A 27,308-nucleotide genomic window follows, 5' to 3' on the forward strand; every position below is an offset into this window, starting at 1 on the left:
ATTGAAAATTTCCATGTGATTCTCATGTTTTTTCTAAAAAAAAAAAAAGACTTCTATAAAAACTATAAAAGAAAGCAACTAAATGCTCTCTAGTCACATGGCCAGGAAAAACAATATCTGACTGACAGTTTCAAATGCATCAGTAAAGGAAGCTACATTTTGGTATAAACGTTGACACTGGTTACTGTCATCAGTCCAGTACTATATCTCTTCCATGGACCTAAAATACTACAGTGATGTTTTAATATAGTATCTTTCTTCATTTTACATATTTACAATTTGTTTCACATCTGAGTCCAGGAGAACTGCAGGAAGATTACAATTCAGGACACATATACTGTAGAGACACTCAATGTTATGCTTAGAAATTTGAAAAACATTTAAATGAAAATACTCAAAAACCAATAAAAGGCAAAGATAATCTTAGCAAAAAATTACTATAACTGGACATTAAATTTAGCTGTAAAGTTTTCTCTAAGGCTGTCAGGATGAAGTCCACAGTGCTCATACTAGCTACTATAAAATCTTAATAAAGAAAAGAAGAGCTTAAAAAACACATCTCACCTCTTCATATAAGATGTTAGAGAAAATCTGAAATGTTCTTGTAGAAGCAGATACCTGTGCCCTCTGCTTAACCACTTCAGATGGAACTCGAATCAGGCAGGCAACCTAAAAGACAAATTTAATTATATCCTAAAAAGTAAATAACTGCTATAAAAATTGAAATTTTTTGGTAAGCAAAAATTATAGTAAAAAGGTATAATATGTAGGCTTACTGCAAGATGTCAAAAAACCTTTCCTGGTTTGTCCTATATAGATCCTCCCACCTCCTGCCAGATGTTCCAAGAACATTTTTCTATAAGCCTCCCAACGGCGAAAAGCACATTTACTCATTTCAAATCCCCAACGCCCAGAACTGCATCTGGCACATGACATTTCAAACATGCGTGATGAAAGATGAACCAGAGGAACCTCTGCTTTACTGCAAGTAATGCACACATCTGTAGAGGCAAGCTGACCATGAGCTGGTACCCACCCTTCCATCCCTCACCAACTCCAGCCCCCACAACTCTCGATCATGCAGCAACTGAAAAGGGACTCCCAGCACTCTTGTACACTCTCCTCCAGCATTCCAGCAGATGTGGGTCATCCTCACACCTACCGGCCAATATACGATTCTAATATCACCCTTGCTGACATGCTGAGGCTGGGTATATGTCACCTCAAATCCACACTGCCAGGATTTTACCTTACCCTATATAAAGGTAATTTACTTATTTTCAGAAAGAGAAACAATAAAAAATTAGTCAAACCCAAAGGAACTCTGCCCACAAAAGGAAAGAAGGCAAGGCTGGAGAAAGGGTGGCAAGGTACAGGGAGGGAGATGTGCAAACATATTTTAAACATTTTAATGGAAGTCCTGTATGTAAGCCTCTATGGACCTAACAGTCTGCAAAGATAAAAAAACTTTTTCTGCAACTTAGATTTCACATATGTAACCTTGAACACCAAAGTTATGGCACTCAGGAGGCTGAGACAGGAAGGTAGCTTGAGCCCAGGAGTTCAAGACTAGCCTGCAAGAAATATAAGAAAACCGTCCTACCAAATAGAGTACACAACTCAAACAGGTTTGTCCTTTTTGATCTGTATTCTCCTGATTCCTAATCAGAGATCAGTACTCAGTTTGGATATTACATAAACAGGCTTTGTCTGTCCAAAATTAAGTGGTTCTAAAGCAAGGCTCTACAGCAAATTTATAATGTAAAAGATCAAATAGGGCCGGGCGCGGTGGCTCAAGCCTGTAATCCCAGCACTTTGGGAGGCCAAGGCGGGTGGATCACGAGGTCAGGAGATCGAGACCATCCTGGCTAACATGGTGAAACCCTGTCTCTACTAAAATACAAAAAATTAGCCGGGCGTGGTGGCGGGCACCTGTAGTCCCAGCTACTCGGGAGGCTGAGGCAGGAGAATGGCGTGAACCCAGGAGGCAGAGCTTGCAGTGAGCCAAGATCGCGCCACTGCGCTCCAGCCTGGGCAACAGAGCGAGACTCTGTCTCAAAAAAAAAAAAAAAAAAGACCAAACAGAAAATATTTTACAGTTTGCAAGCCACATGGTCTCTGTCGCAACTGTTCAGCTATGCTGTTTTAGCACAAAAGCAGCTATACATATTAATATATAAATTAATAGTTTGGCTATGTTCCAACAAAATGATATTTATAAAAACAGGTGACAGCTTGCCAACCCCTACGCTAAGGGAATTAGCCTTGGCAAGAGCAGACTGGGCACAGAACAGATATAAGCCCCAGCACCCCATGACAAGTGGGACAAAGATGCCATGTGACGTGATTTTAGATGTCATGAAGTCAGTAAACACGGGCATATCGCCTCTAAAGCTAGTAAGTAACAATGCTTCATGCTGATGCATTACAACAACGGGTATGGTTATGGTAACAAAGGATTCATTACCTGAAGTTATTTTTCTACCAAAACTGACAAGATTTACAAAACAATATAATCTGATTTCCATTTCTTCATTCACCGAACATTTGAACACTTCTTATGCATAAAGCTGTCTGTGACTTGGGCCAACGTATCTTTCCACCCAGTCTCCCTTTAAACTTATCTAATTCAGTTCAAGAAATACATATGGAGCCAGATACTACACAAGCCACTCCATGACAAAGAAGACTAAGATGATGCCCTGGCCTCAAAGAACCCATAAATACATATCAATAATTTCAATAACATATGGCCAAAAAGCGGGGGGGGGGGGGAAAGATTATGGGAAATGTGGAGGAGGGATATTTAGTCCAATCCCCACATTCAGAGAAACTGCCCAAGATTACACCATTATAGAACCTTCCAGATGAGCCAGAATGAGCCAGAATGAGCTGGCAAAAAAGGTGGGAAGGGCACAGTGGGAAGAGCAAACAATGAAAGAAAGCACATAAATGGCCAGGCATGGTAGCTCATGCCTGTAATCCCAGCACTTTGGGAGGCTGAGGCGGGCGGATCACGAGGTCAAGAGATCGAGACCATCCTGGCTAACACGGTGAAATCCTGTCTCTACTAAAAATACAAAAAACTAGCCGGGTGTGGTGGCGGGCGCCTGTAGTTCCAGCTACTCGGGAGGCTGAGGCAGGAAAATGGCATGAACCCAAGAGGCAGAGCTTGCAGTGAGCAGAGACTGCACCACTGCACTCCAGCCTGGGCGACTGAGCGAGACTCTGTCTCAAAAGAAAAAAAGAAAGTACATAAATACAAAAGCAATGTGTCCAGGGGCATCAGCGGCAGCCCCACCAACACAGTATTCCAAAGCTGGCAGCCGCCCACATGGTTCCGTATTATCAAAGCAGCAAGTGCAAGGTCAGGAGTAATGACAAGTAAGACTGGACAGACAAGGCCCTGTATACCATGATAAGGGGCTGGAACTTCATTCCATAGTCAGTGGGAACATTGAAAAAGCTGAAGCAGAGGAATGACAGCGTGTGCTTAGGGAGATCCCTCTGGCCGCAGTGCACAGGACAGCTGGAGGGTGGAGTGGGGAGGAAGGCAAGAAGCAAACGCAGACCAAGAGCCAGAGGGCAGGAGATGGGTTACGAGATTGCTACAGCAGTTCTATAAGAGGTCTGGAAATGAATATGGCTCAGAGAAGGTCAAATCTGAGGAAAAATTCAGGAGTAAAATGCACCGGACCTGGTGACCAACAGGAGGTTAAGGAGTGAAGTAGGGAGACAGTAAGATGCTTCTGTTTCTGGTTTGGGTAATGGGCATATGGTGGTCCCATAACATGAGATGAGGAGTCCAGGGAAGAAGAGGGGAGGTAAGTTCAGACTGGGCAATGTTGAGTAGAAGTCTGGGGACACGTAAGGGGCTATGTCCAGCCAAGTAATGAATATATGGTTATAGAACTAGAAAATAACAGAGTTGCAAAAACAGATAGTAACACCCGAAGAGAGAGCAAAAAGGAAGATCAAAAGCCAATAATGGAACCCTGGGAACATCAATTTTTGAAGGGCAAGCAACAGTGGGAGCGGGTACATGGTGTTGCCAGGCACACCTGCCTTCTCTGGCTGCCCAGCTTCTGACTCTCATGTGTTGGGGGCTTCCCAGTTAGGAAAAACAAAGGGAGTCAGTCTCTCCCCTCCTGCCCTGGCAGGAGGACCACAATCAGGTGAGTTAGGTCCGACTAATCGAACACTCCTGTCCAGGGGTCTGATTCTAGAGCTATGCTGGCTACGGAGCACTTGAAAAGTGGCTAGTACAATTAAGATGTTCTGTAAGTGTTAAATGACAGATTTTGAAAACTTGGTATAAAAAATTAATGTAAAATATCCTGTTACTAATTCTTTAAAAAAAAGAAAAAGAAAAGAGAGATGAGGTCTCACTATGTTGCCCAGGCTGGCTTTGAACTCCTGGGCTCAAGCGATTCTCCCACCTTGGCCTCCTGAGTAGGTGGTGCCACCATTCCCAATTAATAATTATTTTACATTAATTTTACAGTGAAATCTAAATACCATGGATGTGTTTGGTTTAATAAAAGATGTTATTAAAGTTCATCCCGGCAGATGTTTTCACCTTTTTTAATGTGGCTATTAGAGAATATAAAATTTCACCTGCATCTTACATTATGTCTCCATTGAACAGTGCTGTTTGGAGCGACTGGGAAAGTTGAACATTCATTTACAGAAATAACTGCTTTTTTAGATGCAAGTACCACGACCATGACTATAAATGACGTTTAATTGTCACTTAAGTGATTTGGTGACAGGCAGTTCAACTTTTAGTCCATAATCTCAAAGTGAACAAGAAGCCGGGCTCTTCCTATCCTTTTGCCCAGCCACCCAGCTCCCTGGCTTCTCATCCTTAGGCCTCCTGACTCTCAGATAAAAGACAGCTCTTATGTCCCCCAGTACCACCTCATCACACAACAGAGTTCAAGGCAAGAAGAACAGGCCTCCTCTCTTTTCTCAGATTCCCTCCAGCAGACATTTCCTTGCATGTGTTAGCCAGAGTTGTATGACGTGGCCACCCCTTGTTAGGGAGGTGGAGGATATCTAGATCTAGCAAAGCGTTAGGAACGTGCGACACAAACCAAATCAGCATTCTGTGGGCAAAGGAGAAGTGGAAGGCAACATTGTCTGCCAATCTTCAAAAAAATATTCTTCATTCCATAAGTTAGCCAGGATCAATGTTGATGGCAAGCAACCAAGCACCCTACTTGATGTGCAAGGGGGCCAGAAGCCTCAAATGGAGATTAGCAGAGGAAAGCATCAAGAGTCTTCAGCAGCACACATATGAGGGTTTCCAGTGTTCACCAGTATTGTTTCCATAGAGTGGCTGGGGTGGGAGATCCATTATGGTCAATTCATAAGGTATTGAGGGAGATGAGCAAGTGTAGACTACCGTCAGCGGAAGGTGGCTAGGTGTTAGGAGATGGGTTCAGAGTTAAGAGGGCCACAGGGTTAAGGAACAGTGTGGTTTTATTTAAGACAGTCGACATTTGCACATACGATGGGGGAAAGTGCTCTCAGCAAGACAAAGGTTGATAATCTAGGAAAGAAGTGAAATAATACACGAAGACCCCACAGGAAATGAAAAAAGGTAGAGTCAGAAGCCCGAGCCCATGCCTCTCCGTCTGTGACTATCTCCCCTTACCAGGCCCACCCCTCAGCCTCGGGGCCACTCCTGCATCAAAACTGGATCTTTCGTTCAGGGCTCAACTCCAGGGAGGAATGAACAGTGGTCTGGCTGAGGGTCTGCAGCCCTAGACTGTGTCCCCAGTTCTGCAAGTGAATTCCCGAGTGTTTCTCTGGCCTTCCAGAGTCTTTTTTTTTTTAATTCATTTCAAAATTAAGAAAACTGACAAATAATAATGCATATATTTATACAATTAGATGCATATATGTATAATTTTTCTTACTTGACTTGGACCAGAAATCTTTATGGTATCTTTTAGGTCCTTATTTCTACAATTCTTAATGTTCCAAAATTATATCTTATCTAACCTCAAAAGATTCCCTCCCTTCCGAATTCTTAATTCCCAAATAAGCTTTCTTATCTGACATTTTTTGCTTATTAACTTACACCATATAGTTTGTAAAATATATTTCCTCTTCTACTAAACCGTAAGCACCCTGAGAGCAAGAAGACGGTATGCATCAAATTTACTAATCAGCTGGTGTATTATTTTATGTTGAAAGCAAATGAAACTAGCCAGGAGGAAAGGAATCAGAAAAAAAAAACATCAATTCTGCAGAAATGACTTTTCCATACTTTAGAATTTACGTATAAATATACATAGAAACAGGGTGTCATTCTGTCACCCAGACTGGAGTAAGGTGGCATGGTCATAGCTCACTGAAGCCTCAGTCCTGGGCCCAAGTGATCCTCCCATCTCAGCCTCTTGTGGAGCTGGGACTATGGATGTGCCACCATTCCTTGCTAATTTTTTCATCTTTTGGTAGAGACAGGATCTTGCTATGTTGCCAAGGATGGTCCCAAACTCCTAGCCTCAAGTGATCCACCTGCCTCAGCCTCCCAAAGCACTGGAATTACAGGCAGGAGCCACCACATCCAGCCTAATTTTTTTTTTTTTTTTTTGCCTCTACATATATTTATTGTCTATACATATACTTACGTAAAGAGTAGGGAAAAAACAGAGTAGAATTACAGATGTTTCTTTTCTACCTACCTATATTTTCTAAATTCTCTACAATTCACATTTATTATTATTTCATAAGTTTTAACGTAATTTCAAAGGAAAAAAAGTATTTATTATGGACCAAAGATTTTAAGTGAGAGAGAAAATAAAATAAAAGGGCTAATTTAAAATATGCTTTTAGATGGCAACATATTAGCCTTGATAAAAATTACATATTATAAATTTAGTAGCAATAAATCCACAAAAACAAGATTAAAACTGCTTAACACTAAGGCCTAAAATTGGGTATAAGTCCAATGAAACCTACATGAACCTAAAAGGACAGCTCCCAGCATCTAAAACTCATTAAAGAAATGAAAATAAATAAATAAGAAAAGAGAAAGAAAAGGGTATACTAACTCCTTGCATTTTTCAATTCAAGAGGTCAAGAGTGAAATCCGACCCCAATATGTCAAGAAAATAGGAATTGTCTACTTCTGTGGCTTGGTATAAATATTTATGGAACTTCATGCTTCATAACCCTCCATGTTCTTACTATTATGTTTTTAGTTCTTAAAAATACAGATGCAGAAGAAAAACCTTGAAAAGGCTCTCTGATAAAAAAATCAATCTAACTAGTCGAGGGGTACAAAGCACCCAGCATGGCCTCCTGACTTCTGCTGGGTGACAACTGCAGCATAAGAGACACGCTACAAAGTAACGTTTCTGCTTCCTCCAGTACCTCCGGAGCCTTCCATTTGGTTTTCTATTAACTCTGATCCTTCTTAGATTTGAATTTGAGCTACAACAGAGTATTTCATTGCACAAGAACAAAAACATGTTACAGTATTATGGTTCTATGAAAGGAAATAAAGGGAATGTCATCTGTGGGTCTCTTGGTAAATCCATTCTGCAGAGCACTCTTTCCTCATAAATCTGGGGTTCAGTATGAAACCATGACACAGGAATGGTGGCATTTTCACTAAACCCAAGAATGTTTTATATGTTAAAGTTCTATCTAAAAACAAGAACTACTAAGGTTTTCCATAAAGAAAAAAAAAAAAACATGCTCCCTCCATACTTCATCAAAATCAAAACGCAATGCTGGCCTCCTTCAACATGCCAAAATATGATGAAACCTTAGATTAAAATGTTGTTTAAATCATGATGCTGCTACCAAGATTTTTTTTCCTTTGACATAAATAAAACCTTTTCTGCTGTTTTTAACTGACTGCTGTAACCAAGGACTGAATGCTTCCTTTTGGTATTTATTAAATGAAACACCAAGAACCAGGTGCACATGCATGCTGTCCCTGCTACTCAGGGAGGTAAAGACAGGAGGATCACTTGAGGCCACAAGTTTGAAGCCAGCCTAGGCCACCTATGAGACCCTGTCTCTTTAAACAAAAACAAAAACCCGAGATGCAACACTACAAATTATAAAACTAAGTGTCTGAAAAGGAAAAAATTACAGTGAACGTTGGCCTCACTTTAGGTATTGAGTGGAGGGAGAGAGAAATGGATGCTGCTAAAATCTCTGGTTCTTTCATTGCCATAGCCAAGTTCCCTTCCTTCAGCACATCACCACCAGGGTTTTACAATTGCACCCTGTCCTCTCGCTCTGGAAATGCTCTTCAAAGTCCCTGAGTATCTCCAACAATACCTTTTATTAACATTACATCTTCTTCGCAACTATTTCAACATAGTTCACAAAAAAATTCTGATTTAAGATTTTTCTTCCAGAAACTCCATCAACTACCTGCAAATATTCCTCTGATATTAGAAGCTAATTATGTCAGCATTTTACATATAAATCAATGTGAGATCATAGAAGTTGCTGAAGGTCAGAGAGCTACTTAGCTACTTAGCACAGGAAGTATGGGTGAAACCCAAGTCTTCTGATTATCATCTCCAGAATTATTTTTCAATAAAGATGTCATACTTACACACATCTAATGCACTTAAAGGTTCAAGGTTTAATTTCAGCTAATGCTTCATGTTTCAACAGGCAACTCTATAACCAATTCAATAGAAATTTAACAATACACTGAACAGAGCCAGTCAAACCTTCATCATATTCAAAGCAAAAGCTACTTTGGACTTTACAAAGCAAACTCAATGTGGCAAATTAATAAGACGGGGGGTCAGGGAGAGACCCCAGGAAACTATAAAGATTTTTGAAATGCAATTTGCTTACTTGTATTTCATTTCCACATTCTCTTTGTAATTCCCAAAATTCTCTTTAGAAAGGTTTCCAATTAAGAATATTTAACATCTCTTTCTATACCATCATTTAAAAATCAAAAACCTCTACAACAGTTCCATTTGTGTGTCAAGTCTGCCATCTTCTGCTGATAAATGGAATTACAGCTGTTGACAAAACCAATTTACAAATCCTAACTTACACTCCTTAGATTTTAATTTTTACCTACTTACATTGGGACCTATGTTCATCAAACCTTTCTCCCTTATAAGACTCTTTCTAATCACACAAATAAGTTCAATCATTGTACGTATTAGTCTTCCCTCGCCTGACAAGACTGCTGTTGCGGATAATCCAGACTACACAGGGAAGTCTTCTCAATGAAAATAACTCTATCAGTGCTTAGCCCCTGTGTCTAAAATTTGTTCACAGAATTTTATACAACCCAAAAGATAAGCCTTAAATGGCTTTTTTGCTTTTGTACCTTTAAATGAGCCATGATTTCACAGGAGATGACAAACGTCTCATGGATGGATTTATAGATTCCCACCAATACAAAAATCTGAACGTGCAGGAGATGGTAATGGTGACTGTATTTGCTTCCTACTGTTGCTCTAACAAATCACCACACATTTAGTGGCTTAAAACACAAGCTTATTGTCTATAATTCTGAAGGTATGAATTCCAAAATGGGTCTTCCTGAGCTAAGATCAAGAGATGTCAATCAGGCAGTATGCCTTCTGGAAGCTGCAAGGGAGCATCGGCTTCCTGCTTTCTAGGGCTCCCCTGCACTCCTTGGTTTGTGGCCCCTTGCTTTATCTTTAGACCAGCAGTATAGCATCTTCAGCTCTCTGACCCCCACTTCCCTCTCCTAAGGACCCCAGTGATTAGACTGGGCCCACCTGGATAATCCAGAAAACTCTACCTCTCTTTTTTTTTTTTTTTTGAGACGGAGTCTCACTCTGTCACCCAAGCTGGAATGCAGTGGCACGACCTGCAAGCTCCGCCTCCCAGGTTCACGCCATTCTCAGCCTCCTGAGTCGCTGGGACAACAGGCGCCCACCACCACGCCTGGCTAATTTTTTTGTGTGGTTTTTTTTTTAGTAGAGACGGGGTTCCACCGTGTTGGCCAGGACGGTCTCAATCTCCTGACCTAATGATCCACCCACCTCAGTCTCCCAAAGTGCTAGGATTACAGCACTTTGTAATCCATGCCCAGCCCCCACCTCAACATTCTTAACTGTATCTGCCAAATCTCTTTCCCATCTATGGAAACACGTTCACAGATTTGGGGACTAGGACATATTTATTGGGTGGGGGGGCATTATTTTGCCTACCTCAGTAATCAATGGCAAATTTTGGAACCTAACATTTTAAGAAACCAGTGATATGAATCCTTACTGCACAAGTAGTATACTTATTGCTACTTCTGCCATTTTTTAAATACTACATGAAAAAGGAAACAGAGGTGCTCCTGGAAGTATACACAGAGATATTTATCTAATTACTTATTCTGCAATGGTGTTTTATTATTAGCCGGGAATAATAACAGCTGGGAAACTAGGAGCACGTCACTAAACTTCTTTGAATTTCAGTTTCCTCTTCTTCTGAATTGACATCTTTTCCAAAACCAGGAAATTCTAAAAACGTGCCACATTCAGCAACTTGTGTGAAATGGGGCTAGACCCAATGTTTTATTCAACATTTTGTGTGTCAGATGCTAGGCTGGACACTTTGTAAGTGCTGTATAATTTCATCCTTGTAAGAACTGTGACTGGGATGGCATTAATCCTATTTTTCCAAGATGAAGAAAACAACATTTCAGTGAAGGCAAGTAAATGGCCTACAGACAAATACATGGACAGGTCACAAATCTGACCCTGATCTGTGTAACTTGACGGCCCATGTTCCTTCCATACCATGCTACCTTCCTACAGACATCCTCAAATACTCCCTAGTTATTTAACAGATGGATCCAACTAACCTATGCTCCTCAAAAACAGGGATCAAATTTCTTATCTGGTGTCTCTTAGCACCTACTAATAGTATTAGATATACAACAGGCACTCAAATACTGAAAAGCACACAATCACAAACCAAAGCAAATAAGTGACAGTGGCATTTTGTTGAAGAATTCTCATCTTAACAAGGCAATATTTTAGGAAATAAAGGTTTGTCACTGACAGAGTTCAGGCTTGCTTGGAAGTGGCTAATCCTAACCTCCTTTGGTATTTTGGTCCTTTGAGAGCAGTGTTCAATTTTTCCATTTACAATGTAGTGGCAATAACTGACCAAGTTTCACTCCTGTGGCTCAGAAGCATTTCTTCAACTGCCTCATCCTATATGAAAATCACATTGTGCCTATAAAGCTCGACTTAATTGTGTTCTATAAACTGATGCAGCTCTTAAATAAAAAGTTAACAGTTTCCCTTCCCTTTTGTCCACTAACTAAATAAAACAATCAATGAAATACTCTCTCCCAGATCATGAATCAGTATCATCTGAACTAACACTGCATACTATATTAGAAAAAGAAAATCCATACAACAGAAAACAGTCTGAAATATGTTAGAAAAGGAAGTCATCGAGAAACTGGGGGTGGAGACATAGATGGGGTACGATGTTCCTTTCTAAAGGCCTCCCTGATAAATCTCTTCAGCACATTCAATAGACAAATAACTACAAGCAAGGTCATCACCACACGCAGATAATGCCAAGCCAGGGCAAGCCCTGACCCTCCCCTGTCCTGACCCTCTCTCTCTTCCATCTTCTTCCCCTCTCTGTGTGTGAGCTCAGCGTCAGATGGCTGGGCCCACCGACAGGATGTGGCATGCTTATTCAACTTAGCTCAGTAGACTCCATTGGAGAATTCAAGCAGGTGCACAACACATAGAGACAAAACAAACTAAAAGGCAACCATGATGAAAAACGCACTGAAGGATGTCACTGGAAGGGCTCCTGAAAGAATGATCATCTTTCCGCCAGCTCTACCTCTTTAACATCTCTTGAATTCACTCTCTCCCTCTGCATCCCTCTGTCCAGGCTGTGGTTCTCTCCTGGGGATTCCTTTAGTAGCCCCTTATCTCCACACAGCTGCCAGGGGACTCTCTTAAAATTACAAGTCTGATCAAAAGATAAAAGCCCCACTCCTTACTATAGCAGGCAAGGCCCTATAGCTCTCAGCCCCTGCTTCACCTCAGGGTGACCCCATCACACTGTGCTCTAACTATATGGAACTTAAAACTACCTAACAAGGGCTTTTCAGAACTCCAATACTCCTCCTTGCACCCACCCACCTAACAAACCATCCTATTCTAAATGCAAGATAATAAAGTTGTACTATAACTGAGACTCCTGCTAAATGAGTAGATTTTTGCTGCCCTGCCACAAAAACAAAACAAAAGGAGTAATTACGTGACATGATGGATATGTTGACTTACTTCACTGCGGCAACTATTTTATTATCTATATGTATCCCACATCGTGTTGTATACCTTAAATAGATATACCATTTTTTTAATGAATTAAATTAAATGCAGCTTAAAGGCTGGCTATTCTGTGAGGTTTTTTCTGAATTAATACCCATCCATCTACCCCAATCCAGAGAAAACCAACCACTCCTTCCCTTCAGCCTCTCACTCTACCTTGTAGAGATGCTCAATTTATGACAGGGTTATATCCCAATAAACCCAAGCTGAAAACATTTCAAGTTGAAATTGCATGTGATACCCCTAACCTATGGAATATCATTGCTTTAGCCTCGCCTCCCTAAAACTTGCTCAGAATACTTACACCAGCGCAGCTGACTGGGACGTGCACTGCCCAGCACTGCCAGAGAGCATCTCATCACCTATTATCATCTATTGTTAGCCCGGGAAAAGATCAAAATGCAAAATCTGAAATACAGTTTCTACCGAATGCATCTCATTCTTGCACCATCGTAAAGTCATTTAAGTAGAACCATCGAAAGTCAGGGACCATCTATAGTTCCTTTTCTTAAAATGCCTGTAACACTTTAGTGCACTTACATATCCATCTCCGTTTCTAGACAGCAAGCCTCTAAAACGCAGTATCTTATCCTGTCATTTCATCCTCAATGCCTGGAACATATTAGGGACTTCACATCTAAATCCACACCACTAGGTAAGAACAATAAAAGTGGTGAAGGAATCTAAGATGAGCTGAACAAAAGCAACCTATTACAAAAAGGAACCAAAGACGTACAAGTGAGGAAAAAATACAAAATAAAAGGAGTCTGGAAAACAGGTTGTTTTTATACTGTTGAGATAATTTTTCATGTAATTCTGATGGTTGAGGGTTGCTAAGAAGGAATTTAAAAGTCTGCCTGCCTTATGTATTTAATGCCCTGAAGGAAGACTCCCAGACAAACTGAAAAAGGCAACAGACAGGAAAACAGGGTGAAAGGTCCCCATAATACATGGATGTGCTTAGACACATCAAACAAAAAAAGTGTTTGAGTGCACTCAGGTATCTAACAGTTCTGTTTCAGCTTCTGCGTTTCCTGGTAGTAGTCATACACTCATACCTTCATTCATCTTTATATACAAGCTATTACCATCGTCAGCTACACTTCACTGTGGCCCAGGGCAGGCCATGTTATCTTCTACTCCACCTATCCCCCATGACTCAATTATACAACTGTACAGAGATGTGGCAAAATATTCCAATTGCAAGTGAGAGATAATCTGTATTGACTGATGAATATTTCAAAAGCATGATTAATTCAAAAGACAATACACATTTCAAAAGTTGTCAACCTTTCTTCTATTATCTTGCTCAGTGGTTCTTCTTAGTAAAGGCCAGTGAAGATCATGAAAACACTACATACTCATTTTTAAAACATGATATTAAGTACATAAACAAAACAGCTTAAGCCCCTACTAGGGAAAAACTCAGTAACATGTGCACCATGCTATGGAGCTGACAAACACCACACAGCATCTACACGTCTCATCCTTTAACCAGTGGGAAAGCTGAATAAAAACATGTTTGCCTCATATGCTGATACCAAACAAGACCCTGGAATGGACTGCGGTACAAAGGGGGTCCAATGGCCTTGTCAGTTACTAAAGGAGCTAAACTGCACAACAAGTTGCCTTCACCTACGAGGCTCTATGACAGCATGGGCCTTTGAGAAAACCTCAGTGAGGTTCTAACTCCAGTTAAACCCAAACCTACATGTCTGAGTTCACTGTCACACTCAAAAATAACCAGTTTATTAAACTAGCCTTTTTAGGTCTAAAATATGTCATTTTGAGAACAGAAAGAATAACACATTTGATCTACAAGTGGTACACCACACCCAGTGTCGTGCACCTACTAAAATATTATGTAGGGAACTACTGAGCCAATTCAGTAAAAATATTTACTACTGGGGTGTAAGTTCAGATGTTTTATGTGCCTAGATCAGTGGCATTTAAATATTGGTGAGTTGCACAATCATCTAGAAATTGTGATTAAAATACAGGAACCCTGATGTCATCTTCAAAAATCCCTATTTGTAACTAGCTACCTACGCAATTGATGGTGAAGTATGGCCAGATGCTCGTCGGGCCTTCTTGGGGAAGTACTGTTAGAGGCTGTCAGAAAAACATTTACAAAACATGATATCATTTATTTCCTAGCTTTCTCAATCCCAAGTCAGAACAGGACTGTAAAGGACACTTGAAAAGGACACTCTACCAACATCTAAGTGTATGAGGACATGTACATGTCACCTATGCACATGTATTATATTCACAGTGTTGCTGCTTTCAAGGGTGAAGAAATTTCAACATTTTTTTCATTTCTGACAATACGAAGGAAGACAAAAGTAGGATAAGATACAACAAAAGTCAAATCTTCAAATCTTTTAAGAAAAGAAAATCATTACCACTAGAACGTTATAGCATATGTAGCGTTAAAGTAAACCTGCCCCAACCTTTGATCTAATTACAGATTCTACTTCCCAAAGGGCTTTTTCTGTGTGTGATGAAAACTGAGCTGTAAAATTATTGAGGTAGGGATTTAGAGATTTGGCACAGCAATCTTCCTAATAAAAACGGCACAAGTGAGACCCCTCTTGCTATTGTTACATGTTAAATCTTATTGGACTGATTTTACTGTATTCCAAATTACAAACACAAGGTAGAAGGTTGTAATTATAATTTTATTGATTCATCATTAAGTTTTAATCAAGCTGTTGCTACAGGGAATGGTTATTATTTTAGCAGTGTTCTTTTGTTTCTAAGTTTCTTTAATAGTTGCTACAAGAAAGTAACTGTGGCTATATTCAATACAAACAAAATGTTATTGTTTCTAAGGAATCTAACATAATAATCTTCTATCAAAGCAAATGTGTTACAGAATGATTGCACTAAAGTATTTCTTATAATCTCTATCTAGCTTACTATGCCTTTCTGATGCTTTCTATTCCTATTTCTTTTTTTTTTTTTTTTTTTTTGAGAGGGGGGCTCCCCCTTTCCCCAGGCTGGGGGGCTTTGGCCGGATCTCAGCTCACTGCAAGCTCCGCCTCCCGGGTTCACGCCATTCTCCTGTCTCAGCCTCCCGAGTAGCTGGGACTACAGGCGCCGCCACGTCGCCCGGCTAGTTTTTTGTATTTTTTAGTAGAGACGGGGTTTCACCGTGTTAGCCAGGATGGTTTCGATCTCCTGACCTCGTGATCCGCCCGTCTCGGCCTCCCAAAGTGCTGGGATTACAGGCTTGAGCCACCGCGCCCTATTTTACAAATGAAAATGTATCTCCTCTACATTCACCTGTTGGTTTCTCTTAACCTCAGCAACCACACTTGCATGAATCTGAAATCCAAAGTTTATCTTCTATGAGACTAAAACAGGTTACTAAAAAAAGGAGTAATATGTATATAAGCATTTATTGAGAAAATTGATACTGAAAGGCTTCACGAAGTTTTTTTCTTTAAGTTCAAAGATTATTAGAGCATCAGAACCAACATTTCCACAAACTTCATATATTTGGCAAACTTCTCAGCATACTAAACCGTAACTGAATTTAAAGTCCATTTAAGGTCAATATTGGCAGGGTGCAGTGGCTCGTGTCTGGATTACAGTACTTTAGAAGGCCACAGTGGAAGAATTGCTTGAAGCCAGGAGTTCAAGACTAGCCTGGGCAACATGGTAAGGTCCCATCTTTACAAAACTGTTTTAAAAAATTAGCCAGGCATAGTGGCACTTGCCTACAGTCCCAGCTACTCAGGAGGCTAAAGTGAGAGGATCACGTGAGCCTAGAAGTTACAGGCTACAGAAGCTATGATCACATCACTGCATTCCAGCCTGGGTGACAGAGTGAGACCGTCATTCATACATTTGTAAGAGTGTGTGTGTGTGTGTACGTGCATATATACACACACACACACATATGTATATATATTTATATTTTTATTTAAATAGTCAACATCAAGAAGTATTTCATGTGGAAAGTCCTCAATCTATGTACCCACTGCTGACCAACTGTCCTCTTAAGATTCTCTAGGGGCCGGGCGCAGTGGCTCACACCTGTAATCTCAGTACTTTGGGAGGCCTAGGCGGGCGGATCACAAGGTCAGGAGATCGAGATCGTCCTGGCTAACATGGTGAAACTCTGTCTCTACTAAAAATACAAAAAATTAGCCGGCCGTGGTGGCAGGCGCCTGTAGTCCCAGCTACTCAGGAGGCTGAGGCAGGAGAACGGCATGAACCCAGGAGGCGGAGCTTGAAGTGAGCCGAGATGGCGCCACTGCACTACAGCCTGGGTGACGGAGCGAGACTCCATCTCAAACCAAAAAAAAAAAAGATTCTCTAGGAATTGCCAGGCCTAGTGGCACACACCTGTAGTCTCAGCTACTGAGGATGCCTTGAGGCCAAGAGTCTGAAGCCAACATGGGCAAATTACCAACAGCTCAGTTCCATAGAAACTATAAACAGGTGTTTCATATTTGGCCTTACCAGCCCAGGGACCACAGAACCCCCAAGAGACACAATGCAGGTACAATGTCCTCATCTGTTCTATCTCCAGTCTCATGGATACTTGTTTCCTAATTCTAAAATCTATCTACCCCACCTCCCAAGCCTAACAGTCCACATATCAAATGTTATGACATAATATTTGGAAATCTTAGAAACTTGGAGCCTTTTCCAAGGCTCCAATTTTTTAAGATATTAGTTACAGATACTAGGAGCATTAGAATATACAAGACTTTCTACAAACAAAAAGCTGTATGATTAACATGAGAAATCTAATAGCTACTATTTGCCCTACCTATTATATCACTTTCTATTTTCTTGGACAGAAAGTTTACAAACTGGCCAGGCACGGTGGCTCAAGCCTGTAATCCCAGCACTTTGGGAGGCCAAGACAGGCAGATCACGAGGTCAGGAGATCGAGACCATCCTGGCTAACAAGGTGAAACCCCGTCTCTACTAAAAAATACAAAAAACTAGCCGGGCGTGGTGGCGGGCATCTGTAGTCCCAGCTACTCGGGAGGCTGAGGCAGGAGAATGGCGTCAACCCAGGAGGCGGAACTTGCAGTGAGCTGAGATCCGGCCACTGCACTCCAGCCTGGGCGACAGAGCGAGACTCCGTCTCAAAAAAAAAAAAAAAAAAAAAAAAGAAAGTTTACAAATTGAAGCAAGCCTACCCTTCAACATGGCAAACTAGCTTTCAGGCAAGATGGTCCCAGGTGAAACGAAGTGGCCAGGTTCTTTTTTTGTTGCTTGCTCTCAAACAACGTATCAACAAATCTAAGTATATATACTCCAAACTAACTGCATGTAATAAGACTGTATGTCAGGACATAATCACTAAAAATAATTTTAAAAAGAAATGAAGTACTAACAGATGCTACAACACGGATGAACCTGGAAAACACTACAGTAGCTGAAAAAAGTTGGTAACAAAAGATCACATATCATAGGATTCCATTTATATCAAATGTCCAAAATAGGCAAATTCATAGAGACAGAAAGCAGACCAGTGGTTGCCTAGGTGTGGGGAGGGTTGGGGTGAAATGGGGATTGTGACTGCAATGGGTAAGGGCCTCCTTTGGGGAGTGATGAATGTTTTAAAATGGACGCTGGCAATGGTTGTACAACTCTATGAATACGGTGTAAACCACTGAATTGTACACTTTAAATGGGTGAACTGCATGGTATGTGAATTATATCTCAAAAAAGCTGGTTTCTTTAAAAAAAATCTTCTTTAATTTTTACTTCTCTGTAAACTCTCTTTTCCATATCCCCAATTCACTATATTCTTAAGCAAGGAATATTAGGTTACTAAGCAGTTTGTAGATTCTTGTTCAACCTTCCTAAAGAAAAAAAGTACATCAAAAACAAATTCACAATATAATACAATTTTTTAATGTAAATGTTATAAAGGTTAATTCATTTCCCAAGTTTCCTATGTAAACATATGCCATTACTTTTCTAATTACAAAGAAAAGTGTGATTTGATAAAAGGCTTACAAACTTAAGACCTTTTTCTTCACTGTGTTGTCCGTTTCTGTTATGCCCATCACAAGACTGGCGGTTTAGTAAGACTGCATGAATACCAGGCTGTGCGATTTGAAAATAACACTAACAAGCAACAGACAAGGCTGTCCCTCAGTATTGTGCAGAAGGGGTAGGGAGAAAGGTAAGTTAATGAGGGGAATAAAGAAACTTTTATTTGTATTATACATTTCTCCTCTGCATTCGTTTTGAGGGGTTTTTTTTCTTTAATCATAACTGTGTTTATGATTTTGGTTTAAAATATCACTTTTGGCCAGGCACAGTGGGTCATGCCTATCACCCCAGTACTTTGGAAGGCTGAGTCAGGAGGACTATATGAGGCCAGGAGCTTGAGACCAATCTGGAAAACATAATGAGACCCCCATCTCTTTGAAAATAAAAACAAAAATAAATATCACTTACACTTACCACTTACAGTATTGTGTTCTACTTTGACTAAAATTATTTACAAAAGAAAGTTTGTTTTTTAAACACATGGTAGGAACAGACTGCCTATTTTTTGTCATTGTTTCCAATTTTACTTCATTATAATGATACAACTACTGATCTGTAATGATACTGTCTCTGCAGTATTCACTAAAACTGGCCCTGTGGGCTATTGTTATTTTTATTAAGTTCCAATTATGCTTGAAAAAGTCTATCTTCTTTACTTGCTGGGTGCAAAGTTTAACATATTATCAACAGACCAATCTTGCCATTGTGTTGTTCAAATCTTCTATGGCCTCAGTAAGTTTATGCCTGCTTTGAGAGAGAGACGTGACTATCTCCAACTAAGACTATGGTTTTGTTCATTTCTCCGTAAAATTCTGCCAGTTTTTGCTTTCTATGTTTTGAGACTATGTTATTCAGTGCAGGTTCAGGCTTGTTATATCTCCTGAAAGAACTGTTCCTGTATCATTATGCACTAGTCTCTTCGTTTTTTGCCTTACGTATTTTTTCCTAATATTAATATTATTCCACAAACTCTTTTCCAATTAGTATTTTTCTATCAGTTAAGGTTTCATCACAGAAGCAAAACCACTATGAGTGATAAGGATAAGGATTATAGAGATTTGACCAGCAATTATGGGAGCTAATTAAGCAGTTTGCATAGGGCTGTTGCTTCTGCATCTAGTGTTGGGACAGAAATCAAAGGGCAGGCAACAGGAAAGGAAAGATGGATGTGAAGTGGGGGAAGAACAAGGACAGACTGGAAGTCACATTTATTTCTCACCAACCTGTGACAGAGAACTTGCAGTATAAGCTGGCACCCTTCATTACAGAGCCCACAAATCTGACCTAGAATTTGGATAAGCTGGAGAAGAACCAGAGGGAGCTGGAGAAGCTGGAAGTCAAATGCCAACATGGTGATACAGCAAAGCCAGGTGTGTGAGCTGCAACATTGCCTGACCATATGGTTCTTCACTTCTACCTTACAAAGAACATGCAAATTTCTCTTGTGGCTGACCCAAACTGAAAGAAACTACTTTGGAAAGTAAATTCTCGGAAAAGTAGTTCCAGCTTAGTTGTGTGCTGACACAATACAAAGCTGTCACAATTTGAATGGATATTTTCTTCCACTCTTTTGTCTTTTTTCCATTAATTATGTTTTAGATCTGTCTCTTGTAAATTACACATAACTAGAATTCTTCTGTCCTACATCAGGCTCTATCTTTTAGTTGTCAGGCTCTATCTTCTAACTGTCATATTTAATCCATTTATATTTATTGGCATTTATAACTTTCATAATTTAAAAATAACTTTTTAAAAAATGAAATAAATACATACTGAAAATATATGCATCATGTGCATTTCTGAAGTATTTTATACACAAAACTTGTTACTTACCACTTCTCCAGCAGAGGCAGCCAACATATGTTTCATAGGTGTCAAATATGAAGATGAATCAGTATGCAAAAACCACCTCACATATTCATAGGTGATAAAAAATGCAGCAGCTGAAATTTAAAACAAGCCAGTCTTTCACAAAGTTTAAACATATATTCAAACTGTTAAGAAACATGTTTCTCAAAATGTATGACAATAATTATTAAATTATGAGATAACAGAAAAGGTGATAAGCATGTATTTTTTTTCCTACCCTCACTCTTTCGGAATCTACTGAGGCCATGTTATATGCCTGATCTTAGACTTACAGAAATGCAGATAATATAATGCTTACCCTGAGGGAGCATAAGAGCTAATCTAGCACTTACCGTGTTGTGCTGACAAATTACTTAAACATTTTTAAAGTCAACTTTAGAAAAGGATATGAATTTCTGTGATCCAAAATATCATTATGTATGGCCATAAAACAATCAACTACATTATGAATAAATAGGTTAAAATTGCAAACATACTTTAACTTGAAAGAAAATGTCTATTCTATAATGCTTTATTGCTGGTTACTCAAAATAATCATGGCTATTTTTTACTGCATGAATTCACCTTCACATCAAGAAAACAATCAACCATTTAATTAAAACTGGAAATCAAAATCTCTAAAAAGCTACCCCTATCACCATAAACTAATCGCAGCTGCACATGAGGGCTTTAAAACTTTCTATGTACTGTTAATCAAAAAATGTTTATCAGTTGGATAAAAGATAAGACACAAGAGATAAAGGAATGACAAATTCATCTTCTGAAGGACATCTGAACATGTCACAAAGTCTGAAACACTGAGGAAAACAGCCTGATAGTGAAAATCAGTTCTCCAAAGTCAAAAAAAGATTGTAAAGGATCTTCATATGCTAACAAATATACACTAGGCTAAAAGAAGAGGCACTCTGTCCACGAATGAATATTGACAAGTTCAGGCAGTTTTACGTGGTTAACACAAGTCTATACCCATTTGTGTTTCTTCATACGATTTTTCCCACTTCAGCCCACTCACTAAATGTGGAGCTATAATACCTCTAATTGCATTCAGCTGTTCAGTTCTGCCACTCTACCTCCTACCCTCCTAACCCCTAAGAAAAGGGAGAAAGACAGTGGTAAAACTTCCTCCATTTCATGGTTAACCACCTCAACTTCGTCTGACTTTATGGCTTCTTTTGTGATCTACAAGGTTCTTTAAGAATATAAGTTCCAAACCTCCCTCCAACCTCCAGGTGGCATCCAAGAAGGCCTCTACTAACTGGAAATGTCAGTACAGTCAGGTTCCAAGTTGGGGGCTGAACGAGTTAAAGCAAAGAAGAGGGGCTGGGTTATCCGATGCCTATAGTTTCTTCTGGCTCTTAACAAACAAACAACAACAACAAAATAAAAAAAAAAAAACAACTACGCTTTCTCTACATTCCCTTCGAAACAGGGAGTAAGGCTCCTAAACATGGTGTTCTCTTCACCTCTTTCCATCTTTGGTCCCCTCTAGCCCCACCCCAACCCCTCACTCCTGCAGCATAGGTTTACAAAAACATCCACAGCCACTGATGATCAACTACAGTGAAGTTCTGTACTCAGATTAAAACCGTAACCAATAGCAAAAGAAAAAAGACACCAAACACAAAAGTCCAATTCATTCAAAATTTGCAGTAAAACAAGGCTATTTTTGAAACCCTGGTACTCTCACTTTTCCCTAGCATCTCCCATTCACTAAAGTCTGGTGGATGGGACAAAAAAAAAAAAAATCAAAACCACATTCTGTAAGTAAACTCCTAAAGGAAGAAGAATGTAAAACCTGTGATCTTAATGACAGCACTATGTAACCCACACGCTACAGCTAATTATACATCTCCCCACAATAATCTTTATGTGCAATATGTAAGAGAAAACGATCTTTAGAAGAGTGTAAATGAAGGAGACATCATAAAAAATGGTGACCAAAAGATGGGGACTTAGTGACACGTTTTTTTGCAGTTCCCTAGTTCGGAGGTTCTCAAACTTGTCTGAATGTAGGAATCATCTAGGGATTCTTTTAAAACATCCAATGCCCAGGTCACACCTCAGACCAATTAAGTCACAATCTCTGGGGTTGGGTGACAAGAACCAGTACAGGTGATCCTTGAACATGGGTTTAAAGGCACAGGTTCACTTATACATGGCTTTTTTTCAATAAATATATTGGAAAAATTTTTGGATATTCGTGATAATTTGAACAAACTTATATATGAACCACATAGCCTAGAAATACCAAAAAATTAAGAAAACATGGCTGGGCACCATGGCTCATGCCTGCAATCCCAGCACTTTGGGAGATTCAGGCGGGTGGATCATGAGATCAGGAGATAGAGACCATCTTGGCTAACATGGTGAAACCCCATCGCTACTAAAAAATACAAAAAAAAAAAATAGCTGGGTGTGGCAGCGGACACCTGAAGCCCCAGCTACTTGGGAGGCTGAGGCAGGAGAATGGCGTGAACTCAGGAGGCACAGCTTGCAGTGAGCCGAGATGGCGCCACTGTACTCCAGCCTGGGCAACAGAGCAAGACCCTGTCTCAAAAAAAAAAAAAAAAAAAAAAGGCTAGCCGTGCCATGAATACGTAAAATATATGTAGATACTAGCCTATTTTATCACTTACTAACATAAAAAGTTAAAATTCATCAAAACTTACAAACACAAATCATATAGCACATCATTCATAGTTGAGAGAAATGTAAACAAATGTAAAGATGGGCCAGGCACAGTGGCCCATATCAGTAATCCCGGCACTTTGGGAGGCTGAAGCTTAAGCTCAGGAGTTCAAGACCAGCCTGGACAACATGGAGAAACCCCATCTTTACAAAAACAACAAATAATAAGCCAGGTGTGGTCGCCCACACCTGTAATCCCAGCTACTTGGGAGACTGAGGTGGGAGGATCACCTGAGCCTGGGAGGTTGAGGTTGCAGTGGGCCAAGATTATGCCACTGCATTCCAGTCTGGGCAACGGAGTAAGATCTGTCGCAGGGGGAAAAACAAGATGTAGTGTTAAATCATAACTGCACAAAATTAACTGCAGCACATACTGTACTATGTAGTAATCTCTTTGTCACCTCCTCTCGCTATTATAGTGAGTTCAGGTGTTGCCGAGCAGCCACTTAAAACGCCATGTGACACTAATTATCTCCACATGAGCAGTTCATCGCCCCAATAAATTGCCTGTCACAGTACAAAAAGATCTCTCCCAGTTCTTATGTATTTTTTGTTGTGGTTAGTGCCATACCACAAACTTCGAATAACACCATAGGACCCATACGAAGTGCCACTAGTGATGCTGGAAGTGATGACATTATAAGAAAACTCCTAAGAAGCAGAAAGGAGTCATGACATTACAAGAAAAAGTCAAATTGCTTGTTACGTACCACAGACTGAAACAGTGGCTGCCAACCATTTCAAAAGGAATGAATCCAGCTTAATCCATTGTTAAAAAAAAAAAAAAAGAAATGAAATGAAACTAATTAACCCATTGCCACAGCTATGTCAGCAGGCATGAAAACTTTGCGTTTCTTGCAAAGTACCTTTTTTCTTGTTTTGAAAATGCAGCTTTTATTTGGGTAAAGGATTGCTATAATAAAGGCATACTTATTATGTCTAAAATCATTTGAGAAAAAGCAAAGTCATTTCATGACAAGATCAAACGAAAGGAAGGTGAAAAATCTAAAGCTGAAGAAGTTAATGCCAGCCAAGGATGGTTTGATAATGTGAGAAAAAGATTTGGCTTTAAAATGTCAAGATAACAGGAGAAGCAGCTTCTGCCATCCATGAGTCAGTAAACAAGTTCCCAGCTGCCATTAAGTAAATTATTGAGGAGAAAGGACATCTGCCTGAATAGGTTTCTAATGTAGATGAAAGTGCCCTATTCCGAGAAAAGAAAAATAAAGGACATTTACTAGTAAGGAAGAGAAGCAGGCAAATCCTTCACAGTATTCATGACAGAGCCAATCAAGAAAACCATAAATGAGATTGTGGATGTAGGAAAAAAAAAAAAAGTTGGGGTGAAGGGTTTCAAAATATAAATCTTAAATTCAAGAGCTGACACCACACCAGAGGAATTAACAGAAGACAACTTGGTGAAGATGAGTGCTTCCAAACCAGTGTCAAATGACGAGGGAGAAGATGTAGAAGAAGGAGTGCCAGAAAAGAAAATGACATCAGACAATCTAGCAGAAAGGTTATGATTATTAAAGACTGCTTTTGACTTCTTTTATGATGAGGATGCTTCTACAATATGGGCACTGAAACTAAAGCAAATGGTGAAAGGATTGGTACCATATAGAATCATTTTCAGAGAAATCAAACAGCAAAAAAGTGAGACAGAAACTATATTTCCATAATATTACACCATGTGAGCCTCCTTCTCTTGCCTCCCCTTCCACCTCCTCTAGTTCTTCTGCCTCTGCCACCCCTGAGACACCAAGACCAGCTCCACTTTTTCCTCCTCCTCCTCAGCCCACTCAACCTGAAGACCTTTATGATGATCCACTTCCACTTACTGAATATACGTTTTCTCTTCCTTACGATTTTCTTAGTATTTTTTCTATAGCTTACCTGATTGTAAGAATACAGTATATAAAATATTTGCCAGGCGCAGCGACTCATGCCTGTAATCCCAGCACTTTGAGAGGTCAAGGCAGGCGGATCAGATGAGGTCAGGATAACATGGTGAAACCCTGTCTCTACTAAAAATACAAAAATTAGCTGGGTGTGGGGGCGTGTGCCTGTAATCCCAGCTACTCAGGAGGCTGAAGCAGGAGAATTGCTTGAACTCAGGAATTGGAGGTTGCAGTGATCTGAGATCACGCCATTGCACTCCAGCCTGGGGGGTGACAAAGCAAGACTCCGTCTCGAAAAAAATAAAAAACTTAAAAAAACACATAAATATGTATTAACACATATCTTAACACACATACAAAGTATGTGCCACTCAACTGTTTATGCTATCATTAAGGCAGCAGCAGGCTATTAGTAGTTAAGTTTTGGGGAAATCAAAAGTTATATTCCGATTTTTGACTGCACAGGGGGTTGACACCCCTAACCGCCACATTGTTCAAGGGTCAACTGTATTTCTTTAAGCTCTTCAGTAATCAGGTGATTCCAAAGTGGACAAACTGGGGAACCCATGCCCCTCTCACATACTTAAAACTATGCTTGGCATGGAATGGATGCTCAGTTAACAACTTGTTACAGTTACTCAAAGTATTAACATACACAAAAATGCAAGGATGACCAAAACAGTTTGCCATTCTAATGATGGCTGCGGGATGGGGAAGGGCAGGAGAAAAAAAGAAACAGAAATACTAGTTTTCTCTTTGCACTACAAATCTTTATATGAACGCTATGCTCACAGATTGAATATTTAAATATCAGGTTAACATAAGAGAAAAAAATTCTCATGAATCATCCTGTGAAAAATGAAAGCAAACCCTAGAATTTAAGAATCTTCTAGAGCTGTGGTTTTGTGGGTGTGTCTTATGTGTGGTGATTTTTTTGTTCTGTTGCTTTAGTTTACTTTTGGATGCCACTAGAGGCATCCAACAGTAAACAATTAAAATAAATATCTGCAGACAGTGTACCAAGAAGCAGATTAAACAAAACAGATTACACTGACTAAAGAGTAAGAGCGTCATAAGTCACATAACATGACTTCAGAACCAAAACAAAAGACACTGGAAGGAGAGTATCCAGGAGATCATTAGTGAGAAACACTTGCATCATCTAAGAGCAATTAATTAGGATAGAAATGTTTAATGCCTCCTAGGTTCACCTGCTCTCTAAGATGCTCCAAAGCAGCTATCATCAAACCTGACTTCACACCGGAGTCACCTTGGAAGTTATTAAAACTCCTGATACCCAGGCAAAGCCTAGACCAATTAAACTTCTAGGGTGACACAGGACATCAGCATTTTTTAAGGCTTCCCAGTAGATTCTAATGTGCAGGCAAAGTTGAGAATGATTGTTCTGAGGAATCACAACATTAAAATAACACTTTAAGGATTCTAGCTGGAAATTTTAACAACAAAAACCATTTTTTAAAGACTGCTTTTTTTTCCTATTACAAATATATCGAAATAGAATCTATAACACTATCTGAGTCAAAAATAATGGGTTAGGTCCGGCACAGTGGCTCATGCCTACCATAATCCCAGCCTTCGGGAACCCAAGGTGGACAGATTGCTTGAGCCTAGGAGTTCAAGACCAGCCTAGACAACATGACAAAACCCATTCTCTACAAAAAAACAGAAAAATCAGCCGGGCATGGTGGTGGGTGCCTGTAGTTCCAGCTACTTAGGGGGCTGAGGTAGGAGGACGGCTTGAGCCTGGAGGTCAAGGTTGCAGTGAGCTATCATCTCACCACTACACTCCCACCTGGGTGACAAAGTGAGACCCTGAATAAAATAAATAAAAAATAATAATAACAGGTTAAAGAAGTAAATTCAGAAGATAAGCTTCAACACACAAGGAATTCTATGTGGGTAAGACCACACACCATTCTGAAAATCCAATCTTATCATGGCTTTACAGAAGTGAGAATATAATTTTTTACCATTAGGAAAGGATCCAACAGCAGCAGAAGGAACACCAGCATATATTCCATGAAAACCACCAGCCTTATTAAATCCTTGGGGACTCTGCAGCCTGGTTTTAATGGTATCCAGAGGAAATAATATCAAGTCAACAGAAACACCTGCTACCCCGCCAGCCTTTGAAAAAAAAGAGGGAAGAAAAGAAAAAAAAAAAGTTACAACAAAATAAGCCCTCTGCCACTTGGGGCAAAGATAGGAAAAGACAGTCTTTAAAGCACATTTCTCATTCCTTTCAGTCCACAACTTCTGCAGCACAAAGGACCTTCAGTCTAAATCTAGAAGTTTTCCTGAGAAAATAGCTATTATTGTGCTATATTTTTAAGTTGTAAACTTTATATTAAATTTTCTTTTTAAATCAAATTTTAATAAAAAATTTTTTAAACAAAATTTAAATTGTTGATACAGTACTCACATGGTTCAAAAAGCTAAAAAAAAAAAAAAAAAAAAAAAAAAA

General features: G+C 39.7%; 1 protein-coding gene across 9 annotated transcripts in view; it reads right to left on the reverse strand.

The window, feature by feature from the left end:
• The window catches only part of SLC25A26 (solute carrier family 25 member 26), a 169,785-nt gene that overhangs the window by 124,338 nt on the left and 18,139 nt on the right, over positions 1 to 27,308 (reverse strand). For 7 of the 9 annotated variants that reach the window (XR_001884884.1, XM_017869084.1, XM_017869083.1 and 4 more), the window contains 3 exons: positions 26,815 to 26,971; positions 20,199 to 20,308; positions 565 to 669 (listed from right to left, as the gene is read on the reverse strand). Coding sequence is in view for 7 of the 9 variants with exons in the window: in XM_017869084.1 (XP_017724573.1) it covers positions 565 to 669; positions 20,199 to 20,308; positions 26,815 to 26,971 (372 nt within the window). In the remaining 2 variants the exon portion in view is untranslated. The remainder of the gene's footprint in view (positions 1 to 564; positions 670 to 20,198; positions 20,309 to 26,814; positions 26,972 to 27,308) is intronic. The other 2 variants (XR_001884885.1, XM_017869089.1) reach the window with 1 other exon arrangement.

The sequence above is a fragment of the Rhinopithecus bieti genome, unplaced genomic scaffold (assembly GCF_001698545.2).
Source record: "Rhinopithecus bieti isolate Rb0 unplaced genomic scaffold, ASM169854v2 scaffold_4816, whole genome shotgun sequence".
Taxonomy (NCBI): domain Eukaryota; kingdom Metazoa; phylum Chordata; class Mammalia; order Primates; family Cercopithecidae; genus Rhinopithecus; species Rhinopithecus bieti.